This window comes from Engraulis encrasicolus, chromosome 2, assembly GCF_034702125.1.
Source record: "Engraulis encrasicolus isolate BLACKSEA-1 chromosome 2, IST_EnEncr_1.0, whole genome shotgun sequence".
NCBI classification, from domain to species: Eukaryota; Metazoa; Chordata; class Actinopteri; order Clupeiformes; family Engraulidae; genus Engraulis; species Engraulis encrasicolus.
This window is the reverse complement of record NC_085858.1, coordinates 53967286-53993898: the sequence shown is the minus strand read 5'-3', so window position 1 is coordinate 53993898 and position 26613 is coordinate 53967286. Positions and strand designations below refer to the sequence as shown.

Sequence of the window (26613 nt, the reverse complement as noted above, 5' to 3'; positions counted from 1 at the left end):
GCCTACCAATCACACACAATGAGAGGCAGGAGGAGGGGCATGGAGGCAGGACTGCCACACACACACATACATTTTAACACGCACGCACGCACACACTCACGATGCCCATTGGACTAGTACACACACACACAAGCATACACACACAATCAAAGAAAGGACACGCACAAACACACTTACGCACACTTCCACACAGCTGTCCCCGGAGTAGTGGTCTCAATCACACACACGTCAGTGTGAATGGGGGCACTAGAAAATGCACGGCTGATAAGCCTCTGAAAGCCAGGGGTCGAGGCGCGCTGGACAACACAACGGCATGCATTTCTCAATGGGTGTGTATTATGTGCATGCATGCATGTGTGTGTGTGTCTGAGTGTGTGTGTGAGGATGGAATAATATATATTTTTAAAACAACTGACAGCTGTGTGGAGTGTGCTCTGTGTGCTGGACTCCCGGTCCTCCACCCCCCTCCATAGACAATAGTGCAGGAGCATGAGAAGAAGAAGGCTTTTCAGTTGAGCTATTAGGGCTGGGGCTAGGCCATCTCTCCTTGCTCTCCCTCCCCAACTGGGGTGACTCGTCTCCTGGCCAGGCGAGGCACAGGTGCTGGGTGTGGGGTATGGGGGCGTCCGAATTTGAGTCCAAGCCCCTGCCTGCAGGACATTTCAGGTCATTTGTCCGGGGGCTCTGGCCCCTCCGCGGCTGCCCAGGATTGGCTTGATCTGATTCAGTTTGGCATCAAGCTGAATGACTGAATGAATGGCCCTCTGTGTAATGGCTATTTCTTAAGGCCAGCATTAAGCCTATTGAGACACAGTCAGCAGACAAAATGTATTGGCTCTTTCAGTACAGCATCAGTACGTAGGCGACATGACGAAATGGTTTACTGTACCGGTAATAAATAAATGGTTTTGTAAACAACTTTGAAAACTCTGGCAGAGATGTAGTGCCAGGTCTGAGAATCGACTAGGCTCGAACACTTCCTCGCCTACATATACAGCCGGTGGCACAGCTAAAGCCACAGCAGGTCTAGTAACAATGCAGGTCGAGATTTTTTTGGTCAGCGCTGAGCTGGCACGAGGACGGACAAATTACTACACTAATAAAGGATTTATGCGAACACTGTGGGCAATAAAAATAAATGCGCCATTGGGTCTCTATCCAGCCCACACTCTACTCCTGCTGCTGCTGCTGCTGCTGTCGCTGCATCCTGCCCATCTCCCTTTGCTCTCTTTCATCCCATCCCTCTCTTTGCCCTTTCTCTTCCTCCTCTCTCTGCCCTTCTCTTCCCCCTCTCTCACTCCCTCTCTGCACTGGCTCCTTCATCCCGTTCATTTTTCTTTCCCCTCTCCCCTCTTCATCCCCCTCTCTCTAGCCTGTCTCCATCCATCTCTCTGCCCACTCTTTCATTCCACTCATGTCTTTGACCTCCTCCCCCTTCTCTCTGCAATCTCTTCGCCATCCCTCCATTTCCGTCTGCCCTCTCTCCAACAGTATCCGTCCCCATCCGCTTTCTCCCTTTGCCTGTTCCCTCTCTCGCTTTAATCTCTCTTTCTCTCTCTCTCCCTCTCTGGTGATTCATAACGCTGCAGGGAGCCTTCGTGACTCACATCTCGATCACAACCTTCAGGGGTCGGGCGGAAGGGCACTCTCACTTCATCCAGCTCCGCTCAGCATTGTTGGGCAGGAGAGGAGGAAGATGAGGAGGAGAGGCATGGGCTGGCAGCCCCGAGTATGGCAGGATCCACCGTATCCACTGGATAATCGCATGAGAATCAACCGCCTGTTATTTCAGTTTGCCCTTGTTCTGGGTTTTGGGCTGTGCGCAGGACAGGACAGGGCAGTTTGCTTATGTAGGGAGAGGCCGTTGTTGTCATTGATGTGGGGGAGGGAGGGAGCAAAGGATAAGCCCTTCAGCCTCAGAGAGTGAGAGAGACAGAGGGAGAGGAGGAAGAGAGAGAGAAAAAACAGAGAGAGAGAGACAGAGAGGGGGGAGAGGGAGAGAAGCTGCCTGCGATATTATCTACGTGCCTTGTCAGCGAAAAATGCAGTCCCAGTTGCACAAGCACCATGCCAGCACATAATGACAGAGGGTACTGTACACCGAATCACTGTGTTGGAGAGAGACAGATAGAAAGAGATGGAGAGAGAGGGACAGAGAGAGAGAGAGAGAGAGAGAGAGAGAGAGAGAGAGAGAGAGAGAGAGAGAGAGAGAGAGCGCGAGAGGAGAGAGAGAGAAAGAGAAGAGAGAAAATACAGAGAGGGGGTAGGGAATACAAAGAGGTAGATGAGAAAAGAGAAGTGTGGGTGACAGAAGGAGGGGGGTCAGAGAGAGAGGGGGGGGAGATAGAGAGAGAGTGAGAGAGTGAGATAGAGAGACAGAAAAGCGTTACGAGGAGCCCCTAAAGACAGTAGAAGGAAAGCAGAGCGTGCAAGATACAAACCGGTCAGAGCTGCTTTAGCTAATTTGGGCCAATTCGCTGCAGGAGAGAAATGTCGAACACCCCAAGTTGTGTACAATACGGAAAATTTCTGACACATACTGTCCCAACACACATACACAGAGAGACACACACACACACACACACGCACACACAGACATACACAATCTTGCAGACACAAATCACAAAAACACCTTAAATATAGACTTTCTCTAACACAAACACACACACACACACACACACACACACACACACACACACACACACACACACACACACACACACACACACACACACACACACACACACACACACACACACACAAATGTCCGTCCATCCATCCATCCATCCAATCATCCAACAAGTCTCTCTCTGTTCCGTCTCATCTGTGGAGTGGATGACACACTGGTGGTGACGCAAACGACTGGCACATTCTGAATGTGACAGATGTGTGTGTGTTCTGCAAGGGGTTTACGTCTGTGTGTGGGTGGCCATGCTGAGCTACTGGTGTGATGTCTGTCTGACAGAAAGATCAGGGGACGAGAAGAGAAGAGGAGCGCAAACACAGAGCGAACATGAACTCTAAACTTGGTAGTGTGTAGTGAGTTGGAGTGAGTGTTGGAATTAGCAGGAGTGGAAAGAACCGCAAGGATAATGACCTGTACACTACATGTGTGCGAGTGTGTGTATAAAGGGCATGTGTGTATGCATGATAGACGATGCTTGAGGGAGTGAGGACAGATGAGCAATGCCATGATCATTAACGTGACCTACAAACTCTGTGTGTGTGTATGTGTGTGCGTGTTTTTGTGTGTGTATGGGTGTACGTGTGTGTGTGTGTGTGTGTGTATGGGTGTATGTGTGTGTGTGTGTGTGTGTGTGTCTAAGAGAGGGAGAAAGAAAAAACATGTGACCGGGGAAGGTAGAGGAGACCAATGCCAGGACTGAGCACATGACCTCTAAACTTTATGCGAGCATTTCGGATTGCAAAGGATACTAGTGCGTATGTGTTTCTCTGAATGGCTAAATGTGGTAATGAGCCACGTCCTAGTTTTATTTATCCATCCGCCCCAAAGCAACGACTCCTGACAGCGCGCCAGCAAACGGACGTCTGGCTAAAATTAACCTCCACCCGCATGCCGTTTCTACGACAACCGGGGAAGAGAGGGGGGTACAGGAGATACCGTCTTTGTGTGTCCGTTCGGTTTAAAGTTTCCTTGTTAACAACCTGAACATGTAGGTGGATATATATGCTGGCAGAGTTTCACTAACCAATCCTCTGAGGGTAGGGTGGAAAAAAACAAAACAACAAAAGGCACACCTGTAATATGAGCTCCACCACCAGCAGTACCAATACCAACCCCCAACCTCCTCCAACTGCCATCCCGCTTTATTTCCAGGCTCGAGGGTGAGTGTATGTGGGCAGGGCAGCCTGCGGCTCCAGCCCAGCTTAGCCGCTCTGAAGCCCACTTGAGTGTAGAGGCTGCAGGGGATTGTTGGGTTGGGTGAAGGGCCCTTGGCAGGCCTCGTTACATGTGCCAATAGGGGATAATGGCCTGTGGATGACTGCACAATGGGGAAGGCTGAGAATAGAGCAGCTCACGCTCGGTACTCAGGCCTTGGCAAAATGGTTGGTGTGAGTGAGTGAGTGAGCCGCTGAGAACCTTGGATCAGGATGTGGTGCGAGAGGAATGATGCCCCCCGCCACATACATGCACTGGCTTTGGCAGACAATGGTGCGCAAGGCCATTTCAGGAGCCGAATGAATGAGATTCTGATAAAGACTGAGAGGGGCTACCTAGGGGAGGGAGTCGGCAGCAGCAGACCCAACATCAACATGGTGTGGTGTTGATAAGTAGTGAGAAGGAGCAAATGTATTTGTTTTCGCTGACGAATAACTGTCCGACAAATGTCAGAATGACGATGGCAAGGTCATTCAACGTCAATCATCCCCTCAATCAACCCGGATTGCTCAAGGCCTTTTAACCAGCCAGGAGTTGATCCAACAGCCAGCATATCGTGGCAGCATATCAGTCAGAGCTGGTAGTTCACTAGAGGTCAGAACTGGACTCGGGACTGCCACAAGTGTGAACATGCGTTCACCAGCAGTTAGGGTATTAACATCTGACCTTGGCCAGGGTAACTGGTGGCCATTGCAACCGGAGCCAGGGCCAGCTGTGATGGTCCTCTGCTGCTCCTGCTGAAGGCTGAAGGCTGCTGCTGTAACAGCTGGGAGCCACTGCTGACATGAGTGACATTACTGTCTGGCTTCAGGCCTCATCATGGGTAGATGTAGGGTGCAGGGTACAATATAGTAGTGCTGCACAATTAATCGAAAAATAATCAAAATCGTGATAAAATAGTGAAATCGAATTTATGATTTTAATCGTGATTTAATCGTGACAATAGTGATCTACTTTTGAGAGCCTCCTTGAAGCCAGAACATACTGACAGGCTGGTGTTTTTGGCCAGAAATCTGTCCACTTAAGTTTCATGCTATTGCCTTTACATAATTATTACAATTCATTTTATTTTGCTCATCCCATATGTAATTCATTCTTGGTTATATTTCATCTTGTTATAATTTTCAAAAAAGTCTGCAAAAATCAATAATCGTCATTAATAATCGTGATTATGATTTTTTCCATAATCGTGCAGCCCTACAATATAGGGTGAAGTAGTGGTGGATGAAGTGTTTTTAACTAGGGTTTTACATGCTTTTCAGTCCCACTGTTAACTGCACTCCATAAACAGTGAATATTGAGTATAGTGATTGAATATAAGCTTACTGATTGAATATAGTGATTATTGAGACATTATCATTAGTGTATGGTAGTTAAGCGTAGCCTGAAAACAGGATCTGAGTTTAGTTTGTGGTTTGTTGTTGGTGAGTGATGAGGACAACCACACCCGCAGCAAGAGCTTCAGCGTTAATGAGGGAAGGTCCATCACATGACAGGGTCACGACACACACAAACGAGGACACTAACAGCATGGGACGGGGCCATGGCTGTCATCTGTGTCCATGTGTTGGAGTATGCAACTGATCTGAAAAGGATCCAGTTGATGAGGCTATCTTTTCTGAAATTCTTAAGTCTATAGAAATACAGATTTACATTCTCAGCTGATGGGGAGATACCAAAGCAGCATAGATGAGATGCTTTTCTTTTTTAAACAACATATTAGGGACTAACGTTTCAATGGGAGACCATCTTCATCTCAGTCCATGAACCCCACAGATTTTAATTATTTTGACAGGCCTTCAGTATTGGATTTGAATGTCACCTGATGTGTGTTTGTGTGTGTGTGTGTGTGGGGGGGGTCATTATCAAGACATAATACACGAGGAGACCTCACTGAACTTCATGCACACCCCATTGAGGTGCTCACTCAGTGGCTATAAAACTGGCAAATGGGTAAGACGCATTTACCTTTCAATGTCAGTGTAAGTCACTGGTTCTAGAACATATTAAATAATAAAGTAGGAATATGGGAGAGAGAGTACAGAGCACTGAAACCTCCCCTGACTGCCTGTGAGCAGCACAGCTGCCTGTGCTGGGTCCAGCGCGCCCCTTCAGCTTCACTGCACTGGAATGCGTGGTGATGGATTAGCAGAGCAACGTACTGCATGATGAACGGCATGATGAAGATGGAAAAAGAGCACCGAATCCCCTGACTCCACAGCACAGCTGTGTGTACCGCTTGTGTGTTGGTCTAGTCAAGTGCAGGGGGTTCTCAACGTTTTTATGGTCGTGGTGGACCCCCAATATCTTCCAAAAATCTTCCTCATAATCGCACAAAACATTAGTCATAATCACAGTTGTTTAAAATTGTCCTTATTGCAAATAATTAAATGATTTTAATTGTAGCCTTTCAAGTGGCTCACAGAACTCCATTCGCCTCTGTGGGGAGAGCCAGTGACATGGTAGATTGTTACGTCAGATTATTACAATTTCGTGGCTGACGTTTTGAATGTTAGAACACTTTTTAGGGACCGCCTGACAAAATGTCGCGAAGTGGACCCCACTTTGAGAAGCACAAATCTAGAATTGTGAGACTAGAGGACTCCCTGGGCTTTCAATCCCATTGCAAAGGAGGCTATGGGGAGGGAGGGAGGGGAGGGAGAGTCGGGCATAGCTCCATCTACAGCTCCTGTTGGAGCAGAACATAGCTGGGCCTCTGGGACAGACGCAGACTGGAGAGAGCAGACGCACTCCTCAAACTGGGTTAGTGCAACTGCTTAGCCGACTGAGAGGAAAATAAAGACTGCGTAGTAGATGAGAAAGATGAGGTTGTGTGTGTGCGCGCGCGTGTGCTGCACAGTACACAAAGAGGAGGCGAGTGTGTGTGTGTGTGTGTGTGTGTGTTACTAGCTGCAGTGTGTGATCTACTCCACAGACTCTGTCGATTTGAAATTGTCAGAGGTTTCAAATGTCAATTTCTTCAGTCAAAACCTGTCGAGTCGATCAAAAGTGACTCATTTCATTTCAAGTTTCCTCAGTCACTCTCTCTCTCTCTCTCTCAAACACACACACACACAGCTAAGAACATTTAAACTTAAAATAAAACCTTGTGGTCTGTTCTAACATCTTTAAGCTAGTTAATGCATGGGGGGGGGGGGGGGGGCTTGCATTATGGAAATATGGAGGGGGTAGTGCAAATAAATAAGGGAATTTGGGGAAGGAAGGGACTAGTGACACTCTGGGGAGGAGGAACTTATCAAGACCTAGATCTTATAGAGTGACGTGAGGGTGTGGGTGAGGGAAGGAGTAGGGGCATGTTTCATACAAACACAATATTTATTCAAATAGGCGAGGGAAATGGGTGTTGGTGTGAGATACTGTACAGTTTAGGTGGGGGGGGGGGGGGGGGGGGGGGGGGGGGGGGGGGGGGGGGGGGGGGGGGCTGCTCTGATCTGATCTAATTTGACCAATCATTCGCTCTCATGGGTGCTCTGCAGTCAGTCTCTAGTCCAATCACACATCGCTGCAGGTGTGGCCTTACCGATTCTATGGGCTTGTCCAGGGAGGCCTGCTCCAGTTCCAGTTGACCCTCCTCATAGTGGTCAAAGTGATTTCCACCCTGCAAACAGCACCACGCACACACACACAAGACACAGAGAGCAGTCAAAACACAGGAACAGATATTCAAATATATGGAAAAGCATATGCACACGAGAGGGGGAGATAGAGACAGACAGACAGACAGACAGACAGACAGACAGACAGACAGAGAGAGAGAGAGAGAGAGGACGACAGGAATGCAAGCGCTTTTTCCATCAAATAAGCCTTATGTAAATCCGTCAAAACGGAGCAAGCTAAAACATTTATGCAACACACCTGATAAAAAAGCAGTTATATCGCTACAATGGCAATTTTATTATTAACATTAACAAGTTAATTCGCTTGGTGCAGGGGGATCAGCGAAAGATAACAAAAACGACCTAGAGGCATCTTTTATCGACAGAGAAATAACTCCACTTAAGAGTTAATTCGCTTCAAAATCTGATGAAAAAGGGCTATACATAAAAGATGGTACACTCTGTACTCAGTTCTTTGTATCCCAAGTCCTCAAATTTGTCCTTCAATATTAAATGGTTCACTATGCGGCTGCTGCTGCCACCACTACTCTGGGCTGTTTGACTAGAGATTTCCTTCTTCAAGGTCAGAGGCACATATGTTACCACCAGCAGACTGCTGCTCCTGTAACTGGATCAGCTTGACCTTCAATAACCTTTCAGACCTTTGAGAGACAAGAGGGTGTGGAGATAGAGAGAAAGAGGGGGAGATAGATACAGTAGAGAGATAGAGGGGGGGAATAGAAACAGTAGAGAGAGAGAGAGAGAGAGAGAGAGAGAGAGAGAGAGAGAGAGAGAGAGAGAGAGAGAGAGAGAGAGAGAGAGAGAGAGAGAGAGAGAGAGAGGGTAGAGAGGGGGAGAGAGAGAGATACAGAAAGAAGGGTAGTGAGAGAGATAGATGACATAGAAAGAGAGGAGGATAAGAAGAGGGAGGGAGGCACAGAAAGAGAGTGAAAGAGGGCGAGAGAGAAAGTAGGATGAGAGAGAGAGAGAGTGTGAGAGAAGAAGAAAGGAGCAGATAGATACCATGATTCCACCATGCCTCCCTGAGGCAGAGGGGTAAAAAGGTGCACTGGAGGCCGTGTTTGCCCTTTCACACTAGGGGTGGGCGATATGGCCAAAAATGTATACCTCGGTATAATTTTAGTCACGGTATATATCACGGTATATATCACGGTATTGTACATTTGTTTAAAATTGAAGCGTTGCAAAATGACCACAAAAAAAACACATTTTTTTTTAACCTTTGCATTTGATTTTTGGAAATGACACAATGTCCTTTCATATATGTGTGAATTCTTGGCATTACAAAAACTAGCCTATGTAAAATGCATTTTGCAATGCAATGCAATGCTACCCAATAGAACACTGTCAATTTCACCAAGTGTCGAAGGGGTTAAACTAACTACGGTAGAGAGGGGGAAAAGGGAGGGGTGTCAAACTGAACACATTAGTAAATAGAACTGAACGTGGATTGTATCAACTACATCTTTCATTGCACCTCTTTTCTATTTCTGGAGTTGTTTATGCTAATTTTGAAATGTGTGCTTGCATCTGTGATTATGCCAAGCATAATGGTTTAAGCTGTCATTGTTAAAGTTTAGAAAAACGAACTTTCACATGAGGCAGTTAGCAATGCATTGCAGAACTAATGCATTTGAATGGCAATGGCAGCTTTCACTGCACCAGCGGTTAGCGTGCTAACGTTAGCGAAATCGCTAATGCCACATTTTAAACAGTGAACAGTCATTTTAGTTACTAACACCCAGTCAGATATCATGAATGGTATTATCTCAACATACAGCGGTTACGGCTGGCGCAATGTGTTAAATGTAAGGCAACCATGGTTAGCACAAATAAGCACATTTTGTCAGACACCAGCATAGACATGAATGACTTGGGGTAGCTAGTTAGCTTGCATTTCGTGCCCAGTAAATTGTGGAGTCCAGAATCGAAATGTGTTGCCATCACATACCATTTCAAACAATAGTTCACTACACTAACCATACATTTTACACTTGAAGCTTATTCAAAGGAAATGATTGTGCTGTTTCTCTACAACCACATTGCTACAACTTGAGTTGAGCAGTCAGTCGGGTGGATGTTCAAAACGCTGTCTATACTGCCATCTGCAGGATGCAATGCGCTATATCACGGTAGAACGGTATGGCCAAAATCCATACCTTGATGGAAAAAATACCTTTTACGATAGTATACCGTCCATACCGCCCACCCCTATTTCACACCCTTCAGATGTTTACATCTGAAAATACCCACCCGTCCCTGGACATCAGAGCAGAGGAGGCCGCCGCTGCTGCCCCCCTCTCTGTGTCTCTCCGGGGCACAGGGCTAAGGGGCTAAGGGGCCATTGTCAAGATGCAAGACAGCCCCATCCTCAGGGGACATCAGTGACAAGTGTGTGACATGTTGGCACCTTCTGAGACGAGTGATGTGGTTGCATCGGCATCTCTTTTGAATCAAAGGAATAATACAAGTGTGTGCGTGTGTGTGTGCGCGTGTGTGTGTGTGTGTGTGTGTGTGTGTGCGCGCGTAGTGGGAGCAGCTGGGCTGGCTTTTAACACGCAACTTAGTTCTGGCTCACCTCTCCTTATCCCCTTCTCTCTTTTACGCAGTCTACCACTCTTCACACACACACCGCTCTATCTTTTATGTACTGGCTCGCTCCTCTGGCTGTGTCCTCTGACACACACACACACACACACACACACACACACACACACACACACACACACACACACACACACACACACACACACACACACACACACACACACACACACACACACACACACACACACTGCCTTTTATTCCGTCCCTCACTCACCCTCACCCTCAACACTGCCAGCTTGGCAAGTCTACTGCATGATGTCCGCATATCACCTTCACCACCACAAGCCCAACAAGCCACCGAGAGGAGGACGTGACTCGGGTGGCCCGGGTATGTCCTTGGCTCCCTCCCTGCTGCATGACGCGCTTCCATCTGTCCCTTAGGGGGACAGGTAGGTAGAGAAAGCCCCCTCTGGCTGGTCTTGTCAGAGCCAAGCTCCAGATCCAGCTCCAGAGATGCAGCCAATCAACATTCTGACGGAGGCACGGTGTTGCAGCCACCGCCAACGCCGTCGCTCTCCAAACCATTTCACCCGCAGCTGACCTTCAAAAGCAGCTGAGCACGGTAAAGCAGTGAGCTTAAAGCACAAACCATCATTGCCCTGCCGTATTGCATTACCATCATTCACCATCACAATACAGTTGAGCAGAAGAACAGTGTGTTACCTTGAAAAACATGAAATTCTGCGTTTTTTGTGTGTAAAAGTAGGCATCAGCTGTAAAATGACAACACTACTTCAGATGTCGTTCAACTGAAAATAATGCCCTTGTGACATAATCAAAGCTGTTCTACATGGCCAGTTAGTTGAAACATTGTGTCAAATCACGGACATCTGACATAGGCACAAACTCTACTCAAGCTGAGCTCCAAAATGCCCATAGAGACACAGCTTATTACATCAATGAATAGATAAAATATGTACTGTGCTCAACAACAAAACCCATCTCTGATTTAGACCTTCTAATTCAATGTTAGCCAGGCTCACACAGTCAACCAACCAGTGACTGACAATCGGGCCTATTCAGTGGTTAAGCCGAATGACAAATAGGTTGCCATACTGGCCAGGCTCCCATACTGGCCATATTTCATGACATAAAACTGGCATGATCCCTCTAACGAACAGACTGGTGGGGCAGTGGGAAGGACACAGCTTTGGCTGTCCGTCTCCTACCCCAACACCCCCCTCCCCCCCGGTCTTCTGCTGGGGCTAATCAAGCAGGGCAAAAACCCATTTTAAAAAATAAGGACAGCCCATCACCTCACACACACACAACTGACAACAGTAGAAATGGAGTCGCACAAACTGGTCTGAAAAGAGCCGCAGGGCAGAGCCAAATCATGATCAGTTGTGAGCTGTTCATTTGTCTGCGGGTACTGATAAAGTACTGGCTAGTGCAGGTCACTGCGATACGATACAGAGGAGCACAATGGTGGGCATTCAGGGTCACCTAGAATGCCTGCCAATGAACTGAGCTGAGTTGCACAGGTAATTCAATTTGATTCATAACAGCAACACTGTTGACTCCATTCTGAGAGTCTGGGACGGAATGCACTGCAGTCATTTGCTAAAAATGAATGAAAATTCAAAAACCGGCTAGTTTAGCCTACTTTTCACAACTCAAAGCAATTTGAGGGAGGGACCAATGATGGTATTTCAGCTCCTAATGGCATCATTTTAAAATCCACTATCTCCTTCCTATAAAGAGCAACCACAAAACAGTTAAAGCCGCACGCAGCGTTTGCGGGCCCTTGCACCTATGGCACAGGGTTGGGCCACTTTTCTCCAACCTAAAACACCCCGAAATGTCAGAAATGGATTTGGTGTAGAGTTTCTGAAAGGTACGAGGAGGGTGTTGACTCAAGGCATTATACTGTCAGTTTTTTACTGGATTAGCTAAGAAGCATATTGATTCCTTGAAGATCAATGACCAATTTCTAATTAATTTATGGGCATTATCTGTGGTTGTACCACCTGCCGTCTGCTAATAAAAGAGAACACAAAAACCGTAGAAGTTAGAAGGCTGAAGAAAATATCTCCAGATTCCAGAATGATACTTGTCCCATTTCAACATAACAAATGAATAAGTCTAGACACTGTCCTAAATAGAGCAGACTATGGTCTATTATTAATCCGAATAAAAAGCCAGCAAATTTGCGGAGACCTGAGTCATTGTGCAGAGGAAAGCAGTAAGTAGGCGTTCAACTACGCAACCAGCATTACCTCAACTATCCTTTCGTCATGCACATGTACACAGACAGTGCACGCCACACACACAGAGGCCCACAAACAAAAACACTCCAGCAAAACACAAGTGACAGGGCCATGACAGAGCTGCGAGTTATTTATTGCTCAGTGAAGGAAGGAGGGCCTCAATCCAACTGTCATCCTCGTGAGAGCCACCACTACAAACAAATGCCCCAGGTATTTAAGCTGCACTCCCCCACCCACAAATGGCATTCCCACTGTGTGCTAGGAATATTTCTCTGCTAGTCCAGAGCTGCTGCACACAGTATTAACCAGTTGTCCCAAGGTGTCGCGTGTTAGGGTGGGAGGGGAGGCTTAGTTGTCTGCGGTAGGGCCAGACCTGCTAAGACAGACAGGGTACAGTGAAGAAGCTGCTAACTGTCACGATGGCATGTGCAGGTCAGATCCTGAAGACGCCGTGTACCATGATGCCACCACCACACAACCCCTTATTAGGCCTGAGTATGCCACGCGCCGTGTCCAGGATCATATTGGGAGGTTTACAATGATGACACGGAATATGACAGAACGTAAACACCAGAGCTTGCAAGAGCAAGACCAGAAACCCGAGGACAGCAGAAAAAGAGCCTGCCATTCCAGCAGTAGGCTTGCCAACTTTTAGCTGGCAATACAGGCAGCGGCTACACTATCACACATTTCTCTCAACACTCGCTCACAATGCTGCGAAAGATCACAAAGCACCAACAAAAGCTCAGCACAAGCTGAGCGTCATCTCAGATCAAAACATTCAATAAAATTCCTCCTCATTTCTTCCTGTCAATTCAGAAAGATATTCACCAGGCTCTCTGGTTTCCAACCAAAGCATGCATAGACAACAGAACATGGTGACACTCAATACATATCTTAAATTTGGAGTAAGGGAAGTGTCAAACCATGTAAGCTTTGCATTCCACTCCAGTGTCACAAAACAAACACAGCATTAACAACAATCACACACAGATTATGTTTAAATAATTATTGCAATCACACCACATAACTACTTCACCATACACCGTCCACAATTTAATATAATGCTTTCAATGGCTACCAATTAATTATTATAATAAAGGATTCTTACAATTATTAATTAATTATTCCCTGTAACCTTCGAATAACACAATAAGTAATGTACCCGTCAATTACTTGAGCAAACTGAAACCAATTAGTACACCGTGCAACTTATTTTCTACATCTCAGTAACTGGTCATAACTGCAATGTAGCCCCATAGAATGAACCACTTCCAGCACTTGAACTGTCAAAAGCCGTTTACTACAGAGCAGTCATTCCCTCGCTGCATTTGTCGAATTTTTTGCCGAACGATTTGCCAAACGTTCAAAGATTGCAACCCATTTATAGGAGCCTGCCGAAATAATGATGTTTCAAGTTACAAAACTACTTCAGAGAAAACCATGATTCTGTCTTAGGGATGTATATAGTCTTTTCATAAAGCTTGCATTCACGATGGACTTATCTGTTGCCCCTTGCCATCTGTCCAGGTTTTTCCTGAATGTCCAGGATTTTCATGATCTGTCCTGGAAAAAATACTTTCCTGGACAATGAATGAGATACACCATTGCGTATATGCAAAAAGGCCGATTGAGTTTGAAATGTTCGAAGGTTTTTTTTCCAGACAGAGGTGGCAACCCTAACTTATCGTGAAGGAGACCACCATTTGACTTCACTGTCACTTGTCTCTGGGACAAATAGCTAGAACTAGCCATCAATTTGGGTATCGCTGGCTAACCAACTAGCTAGATACCATTTCCAAATAGCTAACTGGCTATCCACTAAACTACATAGACATCAAGGTCAAGAAAATTAACCGAACCACAGTCGATAAAACGGACCACCCAGCACCCCGCAATAAATAAGCAAGTACGTCTGAATGAATGCACAAAAGGGTGCCTTGCACGTCCCTACATTTGAGCTGGTAACTGAGCAAGCTAGCATAATTAGTTCTCAAAGGGCTATTTCCCCACTGCTGCTAGCCTGCATTCGAAGTGCTAGCTAACCAGTTTCGATGCTAACATGTCATGCAGCTAGCTGCGCGAGAGAATGACAAGGAAAACCTGTAATTATTTCCAACAGCGCGCGGGCTAACGCACATGGCTATGTTTTGGAGAAGGGTAAATGAGTTATTCTCGAACACCACTAACTGCAAACAAGGGTAATTTTACCTGGAAATCACGTTCTTCGTTGAACCTAGAAAATCTGTCAGCCATTTTCTGACCGCCGCTTCTATCGTCTTTACAGCAGCCGCGGCGTTGTTGTCCCTGTCTAGTCCTAAACGCCCCCTGAAGACGTCACATAAAACAAGTAGCCAATGGTAGCGAGCATGGTTGCGTTATTGACAAGGTTTTCAACCATACATTGGTCGTTCCGAGCGTAAATTATCGAACGTTTGGCTCAACATAAACAATGTAGCCTCAGTTGACACGATTGTATCATCAGGTAATCAGACAGCCAAATAATGTCTGACATCAAATTATTAACGAGCCCCCTTGCATGGCTGTCATGACTTTGATATGAACAGTCACCTGTTGTCATGTCAAGTCATGGTTCAAGGGAGTCCTCTGGTGGCTTATTTGAAGGTAGCCAGTGGCCTATCATGGACCAACATAACATAACAAAGAAAAAAAAGCCATCAACAGGCCTATCACAGTCCTGAAATAATTGTTTTGTTTTGTCTGGCTCATCCTGCAAGATTTGACTGCATTTTAACCATCCAATGTATCAACAGGCCACCTAGAGCCGCTTGGAAAAAAGGTGATATAAGGCTATAGGCCTACACTATTATCATAATGGTCACTTTCTCCTATGGCATCAGGGCAGCCAAGTTGGAACGCAACAAAATATCTTGGCCTATATGGGCTTATACACATCAAATAGGCCTATAGCCTATCAGTAGTCTACACAGTGCAATTTTTGAATTTGTGAAGATGAAAGAAAAGCAGCCCATATTACGATTAAACAAACTTTCTGATGTTAGCGGAAACTGTGAAATATGTTTTATTTCTTTTTGTTTATGGAAGAATATTGTGTCACATATTGGAACATTTATTCTGAACATTTATTCTTAAGCATTGCTGTGTTTGTTTTTTGATGTGTTTGTTTTGTTTCACATTGTAAAATGTAATGTCAAGGCCAGGGAAATCAAAATACAATGGGTGTAGGCTATAAACATGTTTATAACTTCCAGATTTGTTCTTCAGTCCTAGAACTTTGTGCTCTTTTGGTCTAGTTGGATTGTGATCAGACTGGGAGATTTCAGGTTATAGCAAGACTTTATAGCCTAGCGTTACCTTGTGTTATTCTCATGGCTTCCACCAAAAAAACATTTTCCAGTTATTTCCAAGTTCTCCTGGACTACCTTACTTATCAGTTTGAAAATGGGAACGATATTCATGTTCATCAAGCTATGCAAGGAGTGCCAGGATCCAGTGCCAATAATGCAGCCACATTGATAGCAAGAAGACTGCATGATTATAGTACTTTTCAAGACATCCCTTGATGTCATGTTTTGGTGAAAAGTGAAAGCTTTATAGACAGAAGGAATGCCTGTGATTACTCTGATGTATATTACCAGACAGAAGTATTCGCTCACCCATCCAAATGATTGGAATCAGGTGTCGTAATTATGGCCAAAAGTGTATCAAAAAAAGCACCTAAGCGTGTACCGAAGGCCAGCTAGTGTGGCATGGAACATTAGTAAACCTTCCTCCCGAAGTCTCATACAGTATCGGTGGCAATGAGCTATTGGACTGATCCTTTGGTACAGTGATATCGTGCTGTGCCTCCCATGCCCAAACTACAGTATTGACTGGTGGGTGGTGAGTTTGAGCCCCGAGTGTCAGACTGCGCAGGAACAGCTCAGTTAGGCCTACACCAGTGTCGTGACACGGATGGGAGTGAGGTTTAGGGGGGTGAGTGTAACGGAGGCCAACTAGCAGATTGTAGTGTGGAATATTATTAAACCTCCCTTCCAAAGCCTGATACAGAATCAGTAGCACCAAGCTATCGGACTGGTCCTAGCTCAGAGTTATCGTGATGTGCCTCCCATGCCCGTAATAGAGAGTGGACTGGAAGGTGTCAAGTTCAGGCCCCGAGTGGCGGACTGAACACCTCAGTTACACAAGCAGACTGTTTTATAATTTTAACATTGGTAACACTTTAGAACAGGGGTATTCAATTAAAAGTCACTGAGGGCCAGTTTATCAAATTCCTCACAGTAAAAGGGCCAAATGTAATATTATAAGATAACGTGCCAATGTTTTCATTTTGTTTAGACCTCGTGGAGGGCCGGAGCCTTGCCATGCAAGGGCCAGATCTGGCTCTGGGGCCTCCATTTGAATAGCCCTGCTTTCGAATAAATACCTATAAACACCTTTATAAGCACTTTATATTTAATGAACTAGTTATCAACAAAATGTTTACAAATGTTTATAAATGACCAAGAAATACTATGTTCACACAGCAGACACATCACAGTCGCATCGGTCCTCGAAGTTTCTCCTCCAAAGACCAGAAGGCGTGAAACCACATGAAACTCATACAGTAGAAGTTGATTCCAACTCCACTGTGCAGTCGTAGTTTCGTTCTTACTCATTTACAAACATTTGTAAATGCTTTCTTAAATGTTAATTATTATTAAATGTTAATAAAGTATTTATAAAGTTTTTTTTGGTAGTTATTCAAAGTGTTACTGTTACCTAAACATTTCTGAAAGAATGGGCCACTCTCAGGAGCTCAGTTAACCCTAAAGCGACCGGCTGGGGTCATTTATGACCCCTGGCACATATTTTCATACACCATTTCTGCAATTTTCATCACAAAAACTTGTCCTTCTAGGAGTTTGTCAATACATATGTTGTGAATGATTTTTGTGAGATTTGGACCATCTATATAGGATTTATAATCAAAACACCTTGGGGTCATTTATGACCCCGAAAGGATCCATGAGATACTCAACATTATAATGTCCATTGTTGTTGTAATTTTCAAACTCAGTTTTTTGTATTTTGTGTCTTGGGGCAGGCCATGGTCAGCAGACCTAAAATATTCATAATATAAACATTTATAATATTAAAATATTATATATTATATAAATAAATAGGGCACCCTGCGATAGCCAACGAAGCATATTGTGAGGGCACCCAGGTAGCATTTTCTCTGTTATTGCTCCATATTTGTTGATATTATGGCACAGTGGTCCTACACACATGATGAGAATATGAAATGGAAGTCATCCTGGTGAATAAAGAGGGAGGAAACAAGTAATCAGTGTAGAAATCAATGGCGTTTTTAGAATTTTCCTTATTATATGGCTATACAAAGGCTGAAGCATCAGTTGAATCATTTCCTTGCTGTAATACATATGGAAGACACCTTTTCACAGCTACAATGTCCAGAAAAAGTTTCAGAGAAATTTTGAGTGTGCATAAGGTTATATATTTGACACATGGTTTTTGTCTATGTAAATTACCATATTCTCTGATCTTGTGATTTCATGAACCCAGAAATGTTGAGTACCCTAAAGTTTTATTGTAGAAATATCATCTATTGGCCTAAATGTATAGAATTTAGCTTGGTTTCCCAAAGTTTCACTTTGAGCAATTTCCATAATTAGCATAAATATAGTATTATTATGGTAAGACTACTACAAGTGAATAGGCTAAAACATGTAAATGATAGATATCACCATGAAACTTTCTCAGTTGATTACTGATGTTGAGAGAAGAAAAAAAAATATTGGACGTTTTTTGTATTTTGATGTTTACATATGCAAATGAGGGCATACATCATATTTAGCATATACGTACTGTATGTATGTTTGACTAATTTTTAGCAATGCAATAAAATGTTCAAATTCACATTTTTTTTGCTTTGGATGAGGGACAATTATGGACAAGATGTAAATAAATTTGAATGAACCCCAAAAAATAATTTATATAGTGGTATTTGTATAAAAACTCCTTGGGGTCATAAATGACCCCGCTCGGTCAGATTAGTCGCAAAAACAGGCCGGTCGCTTGATGGTTAACTCCAGTGTGGAACTGTCATAGGATGCTGCCTGTGCAACAATCAATCATAAAATATCACCTAAAAATATACTCCTATTCCACATTCAACTGTCAGCTTTTAATATACTCCTATTCCACATTCAACTGTCAGCTTTATTACCGGTATAAGAAAATGGAAGAGTTTGACAACAACAGCAACTCAGCCATGAAGTGGGATTTGGGGTGAGGTGGATGATTTAGATATTTTTGTTAATAATTTACGTGTATTTATGTCTTAATTGTGTATAATCTGAACCCTCAGTCTGTTGAATAAAGTTTATATTATAGGCCTACACGCCAAGCGTGTCATGGAATGGGTTTCCATGGCCAAACAGCTGCATCCAAGCCATACATTACCAAATGCAGTGGAAAGTTTCAGGTGTATATTATATTATATTATATTATATTATATTATATTATATTATATTATATTATATTATATTATAGGCCTATTATATTATATCACCACTACTTTACAGATGAAACATGAAACATATAGCCACTAGATGGAGACAGACACCAGCAGAATTCTTTCCATTTTTACCCAAATATTGTCAAATTGAAATAAGCCTACGTATAACAATAACTGGTTGTGCATCTCCATCAGGCAATAATTGTCTTTGACAATCAGTGGCAATATGAATTGTGTAGGCTATGTCTGTAGACAAAGAAAGCCACGGTTGCATGTAATCACTGCCCCCAAGCTTTGATGCTTTACTGTAGGCTATTGAGTCCTCTGTAATGAGCATCATTGCTTTACCCAGCTAAGTGTCATGTTTGTGAAGTTAGGCCTACTACTGTATTGCATTCTTAGTCAAGCTAAGTAGGCTAATGGAACATAGAGCCGAAGTTTTATGGATGCTCTGATGATACATCATTGCGGATTTGGAATGGTTGTAGAGTTGTAACCTTTTGTGTCATGGGCCTAACAACATTTAGTATTTAGCTTCAAATGACATTGAAATTCAACAAATTCAGTCATTTTGACAGCAGCTTGTGCATGTGTAGGCCTACGTGTATTTTATTTTCAATATTAATAGGCCTAACAGCCTACCATAGGTCAAATTTAACCTAGAACGTCTTTCAGACATGGGCTATCTATTCTATCGTTGAATAAGTAGGGCCTATTCAATGCAATTCACATACACTGTACTGTGACATGTAGAGAGACGTGACGTAGGCCTACAAAAGGTCAAGTTTACTTTCGCTTTTCAGTAGGCTACCACTCCTACCTTTGTGTGCCGAGAGCTATTGGAAGGAGTCAGCGAGTTGAGACATTTTGAGTAGCATATCCACCGTATACGACTTCGCGCTTGACGCTCTGCAAACAATTACAACCAGACGTCGTCGTAACTTCGACTCGTAAGTAGGATATTTCATTTCCAAACTAACAAATGGCAACTTTTCCCATCACCACAATACCTGTTTCTTAAGATCTTTGATTTTTTTTACGTGTGTAGTCCTAAACTGAAATGGCGGATGGAAACAAATGAGGAAGTGTGCGTAAAATGCGACTTGGCGACTTTTATCGATGTATTTACAATGCATTCATTTTGTAAACAGCTCTTACTTTTCTCATTTTTCTTTATTTTTCTCATAATTAATTGCGGCTATTTGCGTTCCGTTAACTTTACGCTTGTCTGTTAACAATGCAGCAACACGGGAAGGGCGTAACGATAGTTGCCTGTTTGAACTAGCCTATCTGTTTTCTCGATTGACTTTTACGCATGGGACTATCACCGCACTGTAACATCCGTGATTCGAGACAGGCCCTTGTTCAACAGGGGAGTGGGGAATATCGCATGCAATAACGCGTTAGGAATGCTGTAATAACTGCATTGGTGCTTGCTTGTTATTCTGTAGACTTCTATAACCCACAGTCTCTGTGAAGGGTGCTAGCCGCGCATAGGCCCAACCAAACATATTTGGTTTTGGTTAGGCGCGCATCTTGGCCCTGCTTATATTTACATCCTCAGTATGGAGGGTAGTCAGAGTAGGGTCATTTTTTTTATATATATATTATTGTGCTACTGTCGTCAATTTACAGGGCTGTACTATTTATGTTGACCATTAAAATGACTCAATTTAAAATAATTATCATGCACAGGCCCGTCACTGTAAAGACATTTGTTGACAGAACAAGTGGATTGTGGCCACCTTACCATCTGTTTAAAAAAGCCTTCAAAACTTGCATTCACCTTATTGGAAGTAACCACAGTGGCTATGTTTTTTGTGCTGTTTCTGAATATGTGCTTTCTCATCGACTGGTATGAGAACAATGCCTATTTTGCGCTTACTGAAATGCCTGAATGTCAATGAACATCTCTTTGCCCTCCAGTGCCATGATGTAACTTAACTCCCAAGTAGGCTACACGTTCTTGTCCTCAAGCTCATGTGCACAGTATAGGGATGACTAAATTAGGCCTGAGTACACCTGTGCCCCGTGGTACCAGTTTCATGGCCCTTGTGGTTACCAGAATGGCAATGACCAAGTCATAATGTATTAATAAAGGTTCTGTGTAATGTAGTAGTATGGTAGTTAAGTCTTTTCAATGACTATTACAACATCTCTTGCGCACACTGTGTGCAGTGATAAAGCTATGTTGCTACATGTAGTAAGACAATATAGTGTTGTCCAGTCAGGTGTGTATGCTTGGAGAAGATGTGTGTGTGTGTGTGTGTGTGTGTGTGTGTGTGTGTGTGTGTGTGTGTGTGTGTGTGTGTGTGTGTGTGTGTGTGTGTGTGTGTGTGTGTGTGTGTGTGTGAGTGTGTGTGTGTCTGTGTTTGTGTGTGTGTAAGCTTAGCGTCCGAAAGAGGTCGCCCAGCCACAGAGACAATGGAAGCACAGCAGGGATGCAGCTCATGGCAAACCTGAGTCAAGCATGAGGTATCCAACACATCTGTGTGGGTGTGGATGAGTCAGTGTTTGCACTCTTCAAATCCTCTCACTCTTTCTTTCTCTCTCCCTCTCTCTCTATCCCCCTCTTGTTTTCTCTGCATCTCTCTCTCTCTCTCTCTCTCTCTCTCTCTCTCTCTCTCTCTCTCTCTCTCTCTCTCTCTCTCTCTCTCTCTCTCTCTCTCTCTCTCCCTCTCTCTCTCTCTCTCTTATATCTTCCTATAGTCCACCTTCTCCCTGTGTCTTTCATCTCACCTCACCACCACCCTCTCCTCTCTTCTTGTCCCTTTGGGCTTAGTGATCCCTCAACCCCCACACCCTCCCCCCTGGTCATCGTTCTCTCTGCCTGTGTTTAAAAACTCTAAAACTCTCTCTTGACCTGTTGCCTGAGCGTTGCCGAGGGAATTGAGGTTTGGCTCATTAGTGTGTTTTGTCCTTCAGCGCTCAGCATAGTCATCACGGCCACACAATCCTTCGGCCATTTTCTTTTGTATCTCCTACCCAAAGAGATATGAAGAGTTCAGATGCAAAACCCCCTAAGTGCCTTTTCAGAAATTAATCATAATTCATTTTTATTTAATACAAAACTATCAAAATTGCATATTTTTTATTTTATTTATGTAATATAACAATTTATATGTATTATCAAGTACATGAATGTAAACCAATCCAACAACGGGGTTCTCTAAAAATATAGAAGTGCAGGTCTTCAGAAATGGAGTTAGGGGGTTTTGCATCTGAACTCTTCATATACACCTGGCATGCATAACATTTCTCTGCACAAATGTGGCACTCTGTGTATTATATGATGTAATGTAAATAATTCCTCCTTGGAATTGGGTCGGTGCCCATTTGGTCATCAGTTTTGCCATACTGTATGTAAAATAAAAGGGCCACCTTTCTTTGGGCAGAAATTAAATGGAAAATTATAAATATAATTTGAATAGCCCATTATTTGATTAGATTTTATTTGAAGAGCATATTCATTAAATCTGCTGCAGAAAACAAGCCCACTGTACAATTGATGGTTGGACTGGTTAAATGTGAAGGGGGAAAAGACTGTTTTAGGGTACGGCTCGTTTTTTACACGATGTGTACAAACACGGATGTTAAACAAGGAAGTTGAAAGGCCCTTGCCTTGGGGCTTGGGGCTACCAGATCTGTATTTTGAGGAAGTCATTCCAGAGTTACTGTCTCTGTCATAGATAACAAAACAGACTCACATTTGGCCGCTCACACAGGGTTTAATGTGAGGGAAAGCTGAATGTTTTAGGGTATGGTTCGTTTGTTTTCCGATGTGCACAAACACAGATGTTAAACAAGGAAGTTGAAAGGCCCTTGCAGGTTTGGAAGTTATGACATTGATGTTTTAGCAGTTGCATCATATCAATGGATAGCTGTTTTTCTTCTCACATATTGCCATTTGTTCATCATTTGTTATAAAAAGAGACACAGTTAAAACAGGTTAAAGCAACAGCAGTAACTTTTGTCCTTCCTTGGTGCCTTTCAGAGACTGTTACAATATGGTGGACCAATTGAATGAAAACTAAATTGGAAACATTATTTGAAGGTTGGACTTAAGTCTGGTCAACACACAGTGCTAAAGAGTTTCCTATAGGTTGACTTACCTGACTAAAACTGCATCAAAGATTTGGTACCTGTCAGATACAATACTCTTCATCCGGGTGACCAAAATATCTGTTATTGTAATTCACTGTGCAGTCAGTGATTGATATAAAGGATGAGTAGCATTGTTGCCATTTTACTGTAACTCCTCCACCATAATATTTACTTTCACCCTTTGGAATGTCACCCTGTTGCATGCTTTTGACAGAACGTAAGATGCATACAATAGCAGTTAACTGTGGGGCTGTCAGGTTTGTATTTCGAGGAAGTCATTCCAGAGTTACTGTCTCTGTCATAAATAACAAAACAGACTCACGTTTGGCCGCTCACACAGGGTATTATTGTCACGTTATAAAGATGTGTGATGTAGCACATACAGTAATTCACATTTGATCTGTAAAAGAAGTGAAATGGTTTGATTCATGGACTCTCTGTAATCGCACAAGAAGTTTTCAGCAGTTTTCAGACTTAGATACAAAAATAATGCTAATCCAAAAGACAGCACCATAAATCCATAAAGCTACTCAGGGCAGAGGTTGACAAAGAGAGGTAAAAAGGGTCCATTAAACAACTGCAGCTCTTGAAAAGCTGCTTGGGCATGGAATGTTGAAAGAGAGTCAGTGTGTGCAGAGGAGAGAGGGAGGGAGAGAGAGGGAGAGAGAGAGGGAGCGACAGTCTCTCTCTCTGCTCTCTCTCATAGTCACAGAAAGGGAGGGGTGAGTGAGTGAGGGGAAGTGGAGATGGCTTTCCCGTAAATCAGCCATAGCCAATCACACGCCGCCTCGCTCACCTCACTCAGCTGGACACATGCCAGAAGGAGAGAGAGAGAGAGAGAGAGAGAGAGAGAGAGAGAGAGAGAGAGAGAGAGAGACTGAAAGGCAAGGCACAGTAAAGCAAAAACTGCAAGGAAGGTTTGACGGCTGGACTGTACAAGTCAAACACACTTCTTCCTGGGTTGGGGACACGAAAAGCGCCTATCTGTTTTAGGGAGGAAGTGCGAAGGGTTCCTGCTCCAGGCTGCCTGCCTCATTCGGTACGTCCTCTCCTCTCCTCTCCTCTCCTCTCCTCTCCTCTCCTCTCCTCCGCTTCTCCTCTCCTCTCCTCTCCTCTCCTCCGCTTCTCCTCTCCTCTCCTCTGCTTCTCCTCTCTTCTCCTCTCCTCTCCTCTCCTCTCCTCTCCTCTCCTCTCCTCTCCACTTATCCTTTCTTCTCCTCTCCTCTCCTCTCCTCTGCTTCTCCTCTGCCTCCTCTCCTCTCCTCTCCTCTCCTCTCCTCCGCTTCTCCTCTGCCTTCTCCCTTTGTCTCTCTTCCTCTGCGTCTTCTTCACACCAGCTTGCCACTACAGCCAGCAGGAAGCTACACACACACAGCTCCACACTGGAACCCACAAACTTTGTATGTGTGCCACGCTTTAAGGCTGTTTTGTTTTCCTCCGTTTCAGCAGTAATACAGTCGGGATGTTGGCTGTGTGCATTTCTCTGTGTGACAAAACAGACAAGCTGTAGCTGTGTCGTGCACAGCCTGGGTGTGGGCTTGTACTTTGCTCATGCAGGAAACAGAGAATGTGTAAGACGTACAGTGCTGTTTTGCCTGAAGCTTGAGTCGCTTGAGACTTGGCTGTTTTGACAAGGGAGCTGAGGAAAGAAAGAATGCACGGATCAAAGTCTAAATTCTCTACTCTGACTGTTTGAATATAGTGTAGTCATTCATCGTGAATTAAAAAAAAAAGGCGGAACAGTTCAGCCAACTTCCGTGCTTTTTTCATACTACGGCGGATCACTGTAAAACTACAGTAAGCTCTGAGAGTTGACTCCTGTTAGTGTGTAGCCATGAGATGATTTGTGTCTTGTGTTGTCAGGAATGCTGGCAGGTTGTCAGACGTGGTCTTGTGTGGCTGATACTTGTTGCTTTGGCTTACGAATGTTTAACCTCGTTCTGAGCAAAGCGCCTTTGGCAGACATGTTTTCTTATGATGTCACCACACCTCTTTGCAAGCTGAGGTGTGTGTGTTTGTGTGTGTGTCGCTGTCTGTGTCTTGTGTCCATATGTGGGTGTGTGCGTACTGTATATGTGCCTGTGCGTGGGTGTGTTTGTCTTTTCGCGCGCCTGTGTGTGTGTGTGTGTGTGTGTGTGTGTGTGTGTGTGTGTGTGTGTGTGTGTGTGTGTGTGTGTGTGTGTGTGTGTGTGTGTGTGTGTGTGTGTGTGTGTGTTTCCAAAGTGGATTAGCTGGGGTCAGGGGCAGGCTTACTGATGCAACAGGCTGAAACTTCAAGTCTGGGCTGTGAGGCTGTAACGCCGCTCTGCTCTGCCCTACCTTGCTAGCCACCTAGAAAACATCACAGCCTTGGCACTCTGAAATCATCCACTGTCACATTAATGAATTAATTACTTAACCAGTTAACCACTTAATTATTGCTAGTTAGTACTCAAGAAGCTGCTGTAGTAATGTGTTAGGCAAAATACATGTCAATTGCACTGCACTATCAACTGTACAACTTGTACAGCTGCCATTTTAAGTTCCTGTCTGTACAAGGAGTGCTCATGCAGTGCTATCGGAACTGAAGTCATCGATTTTATGACTTATAGTAATGTTTGTATAGCATTTTGAAGACAGTTGAACAGTTTTATGAAAACACTTGAAAGCAGGCACATTTTATCACATGGTTACGGTGCATGACATAAGGCCTTTTGCTGGAAATCATTGAAGAACCATCATTGGTTTGATTGGTTTATGGAGTGATTTGTCCTTATTCCAAGGAGGTTATAGACTAATAAAAAGTTTCTCTCATTGCCCTTCATTAGTGGGACATGCTGTAAAACTGGGTATGGCACTGACTGGCACACACTGTATCACTTGTAGTTTCATTCAACGAGATCAAAGCTCATTGTTATGGTACATTTCTGTACCAATGGCAGATGACTATAACGCATTTAATTTGGACTTTTACTGGCTTGTTTGCAAGTGAATTGAATTGAACTGAAGTTCTGCTACATGTTTTCTCAAACTGAGGGCACTTGATCTACTAAGTGAGCTACGATAAGACATTTTTAAATGTTCCATTCATATTAAACTGAAGTTGTTCTTTATGTTTTCTTTTAAAAAAATGTTTTTTTTGTTTTTTAATAGCTTTATTTGATAGGACAGTTGGAGATGAGGAAGCAAGAGGCAGAGAGAGATGGGGGGGGATCGGGAAATGACCTCGGGCCAGAATCAAACCTGGGTTCCCGGCATGACAGTGCAGTGCCCTACCGTTTGAGCCACGGCAGGGCCGTCCTTTATGTTTTCTGCCACCGATGGCTCTTGACCTGAGGGATTGATTTGGGTTGTGACTAGGGATGCAAATTATCGATTAATTCATTAATCATTAGTTGATAGTCTTATCGATCAACTTACGATTAATTGATAAGCGGCGTCCCCCCCCCCCCAAAAAAATCTCAATGTTTCTCGGAAATAAACTACTAAATCTAAAAAATGTAATAAAAAATGTACATAAAATGCCACATTTAAATTAATTCAATTTCTATTCTTTGATCCTTAGGTGATTTAAATATTTACACTATTCACACCCCTCTTAACACACACTCTTCATATGTCTCTTGTCAGTTGAATTGTCGATTAATTGTGATTAATGTTTTTTAATCG

General features: G+C 43.8%; 2 protein-coding genes across 7 annotated transcripts in view; one reads left to right on the top strand and one right to left on the bottom strand.

The window, feature by feature from the left end:
- The window catches only part of gpatch8 (G patch domain containing 8), a 39029-nt gene extending 24354 nt beyond the window's left edge, over positions 1 to 14675 (bottom strand). For 2 of the 4 annotated variants that reach the window (XM_063191800.1, XM_063191813.1), the window contains exons 1-3: positions 14568 to 14581; positions 7443 to 7520; positions 2442 to 2477 (exon numbers count right to left, since the gene is read on the bottom strand). Coding sequence is in view for 1 of the 4 variants with exons in the window: in XM_063191784.1 (XP_063047854.1) it covers positions 7443 to 7520; positions 14568 to 14612 (123 nt within the window). In the remaining 3 variants the exon portion in view is untranslated. Of the gene's footprint in view, positions 1 to 2441; positions 2693 to 7442; positions 7521 to 14567 lie in introns of those variants that run through there. The other 2 variants (XM_063191784.1, XM_063191807.1) reach the window with 2 other exon arrangements.
- A 5012-nt stretch (positions 14676 to 19687) lies between these two features.
- The window catches only part of map3k14a (mitogen-activated protein kinase kinase kinase 14a), a 24785-nt gene continuing 17859 nt past the window's right edge, over positions 19688 to 26613 (top strand). The window contains exon 1 of one of the 3 annotated variants that reach the window (XM_063191720.1): positions 19688 to 19811. Coding sequence is in view for 1 of the 3 variants with exons in the window: in XM_063191713.1 (XP_063047783.1) it covers positions 21332 to 21336 (5 nt within the window). In the remaining 2 variants the exon portion in view is untranslated. Of the gene's footprint in view, positions 19812 to 21170; positions 21337 to 22104; positions 24005 to 26613 lie in introns of those variants that run through there. The other 2 variants (XM_063191713.1, XM_063191731.1) reach the window with 2 other exon arrangements.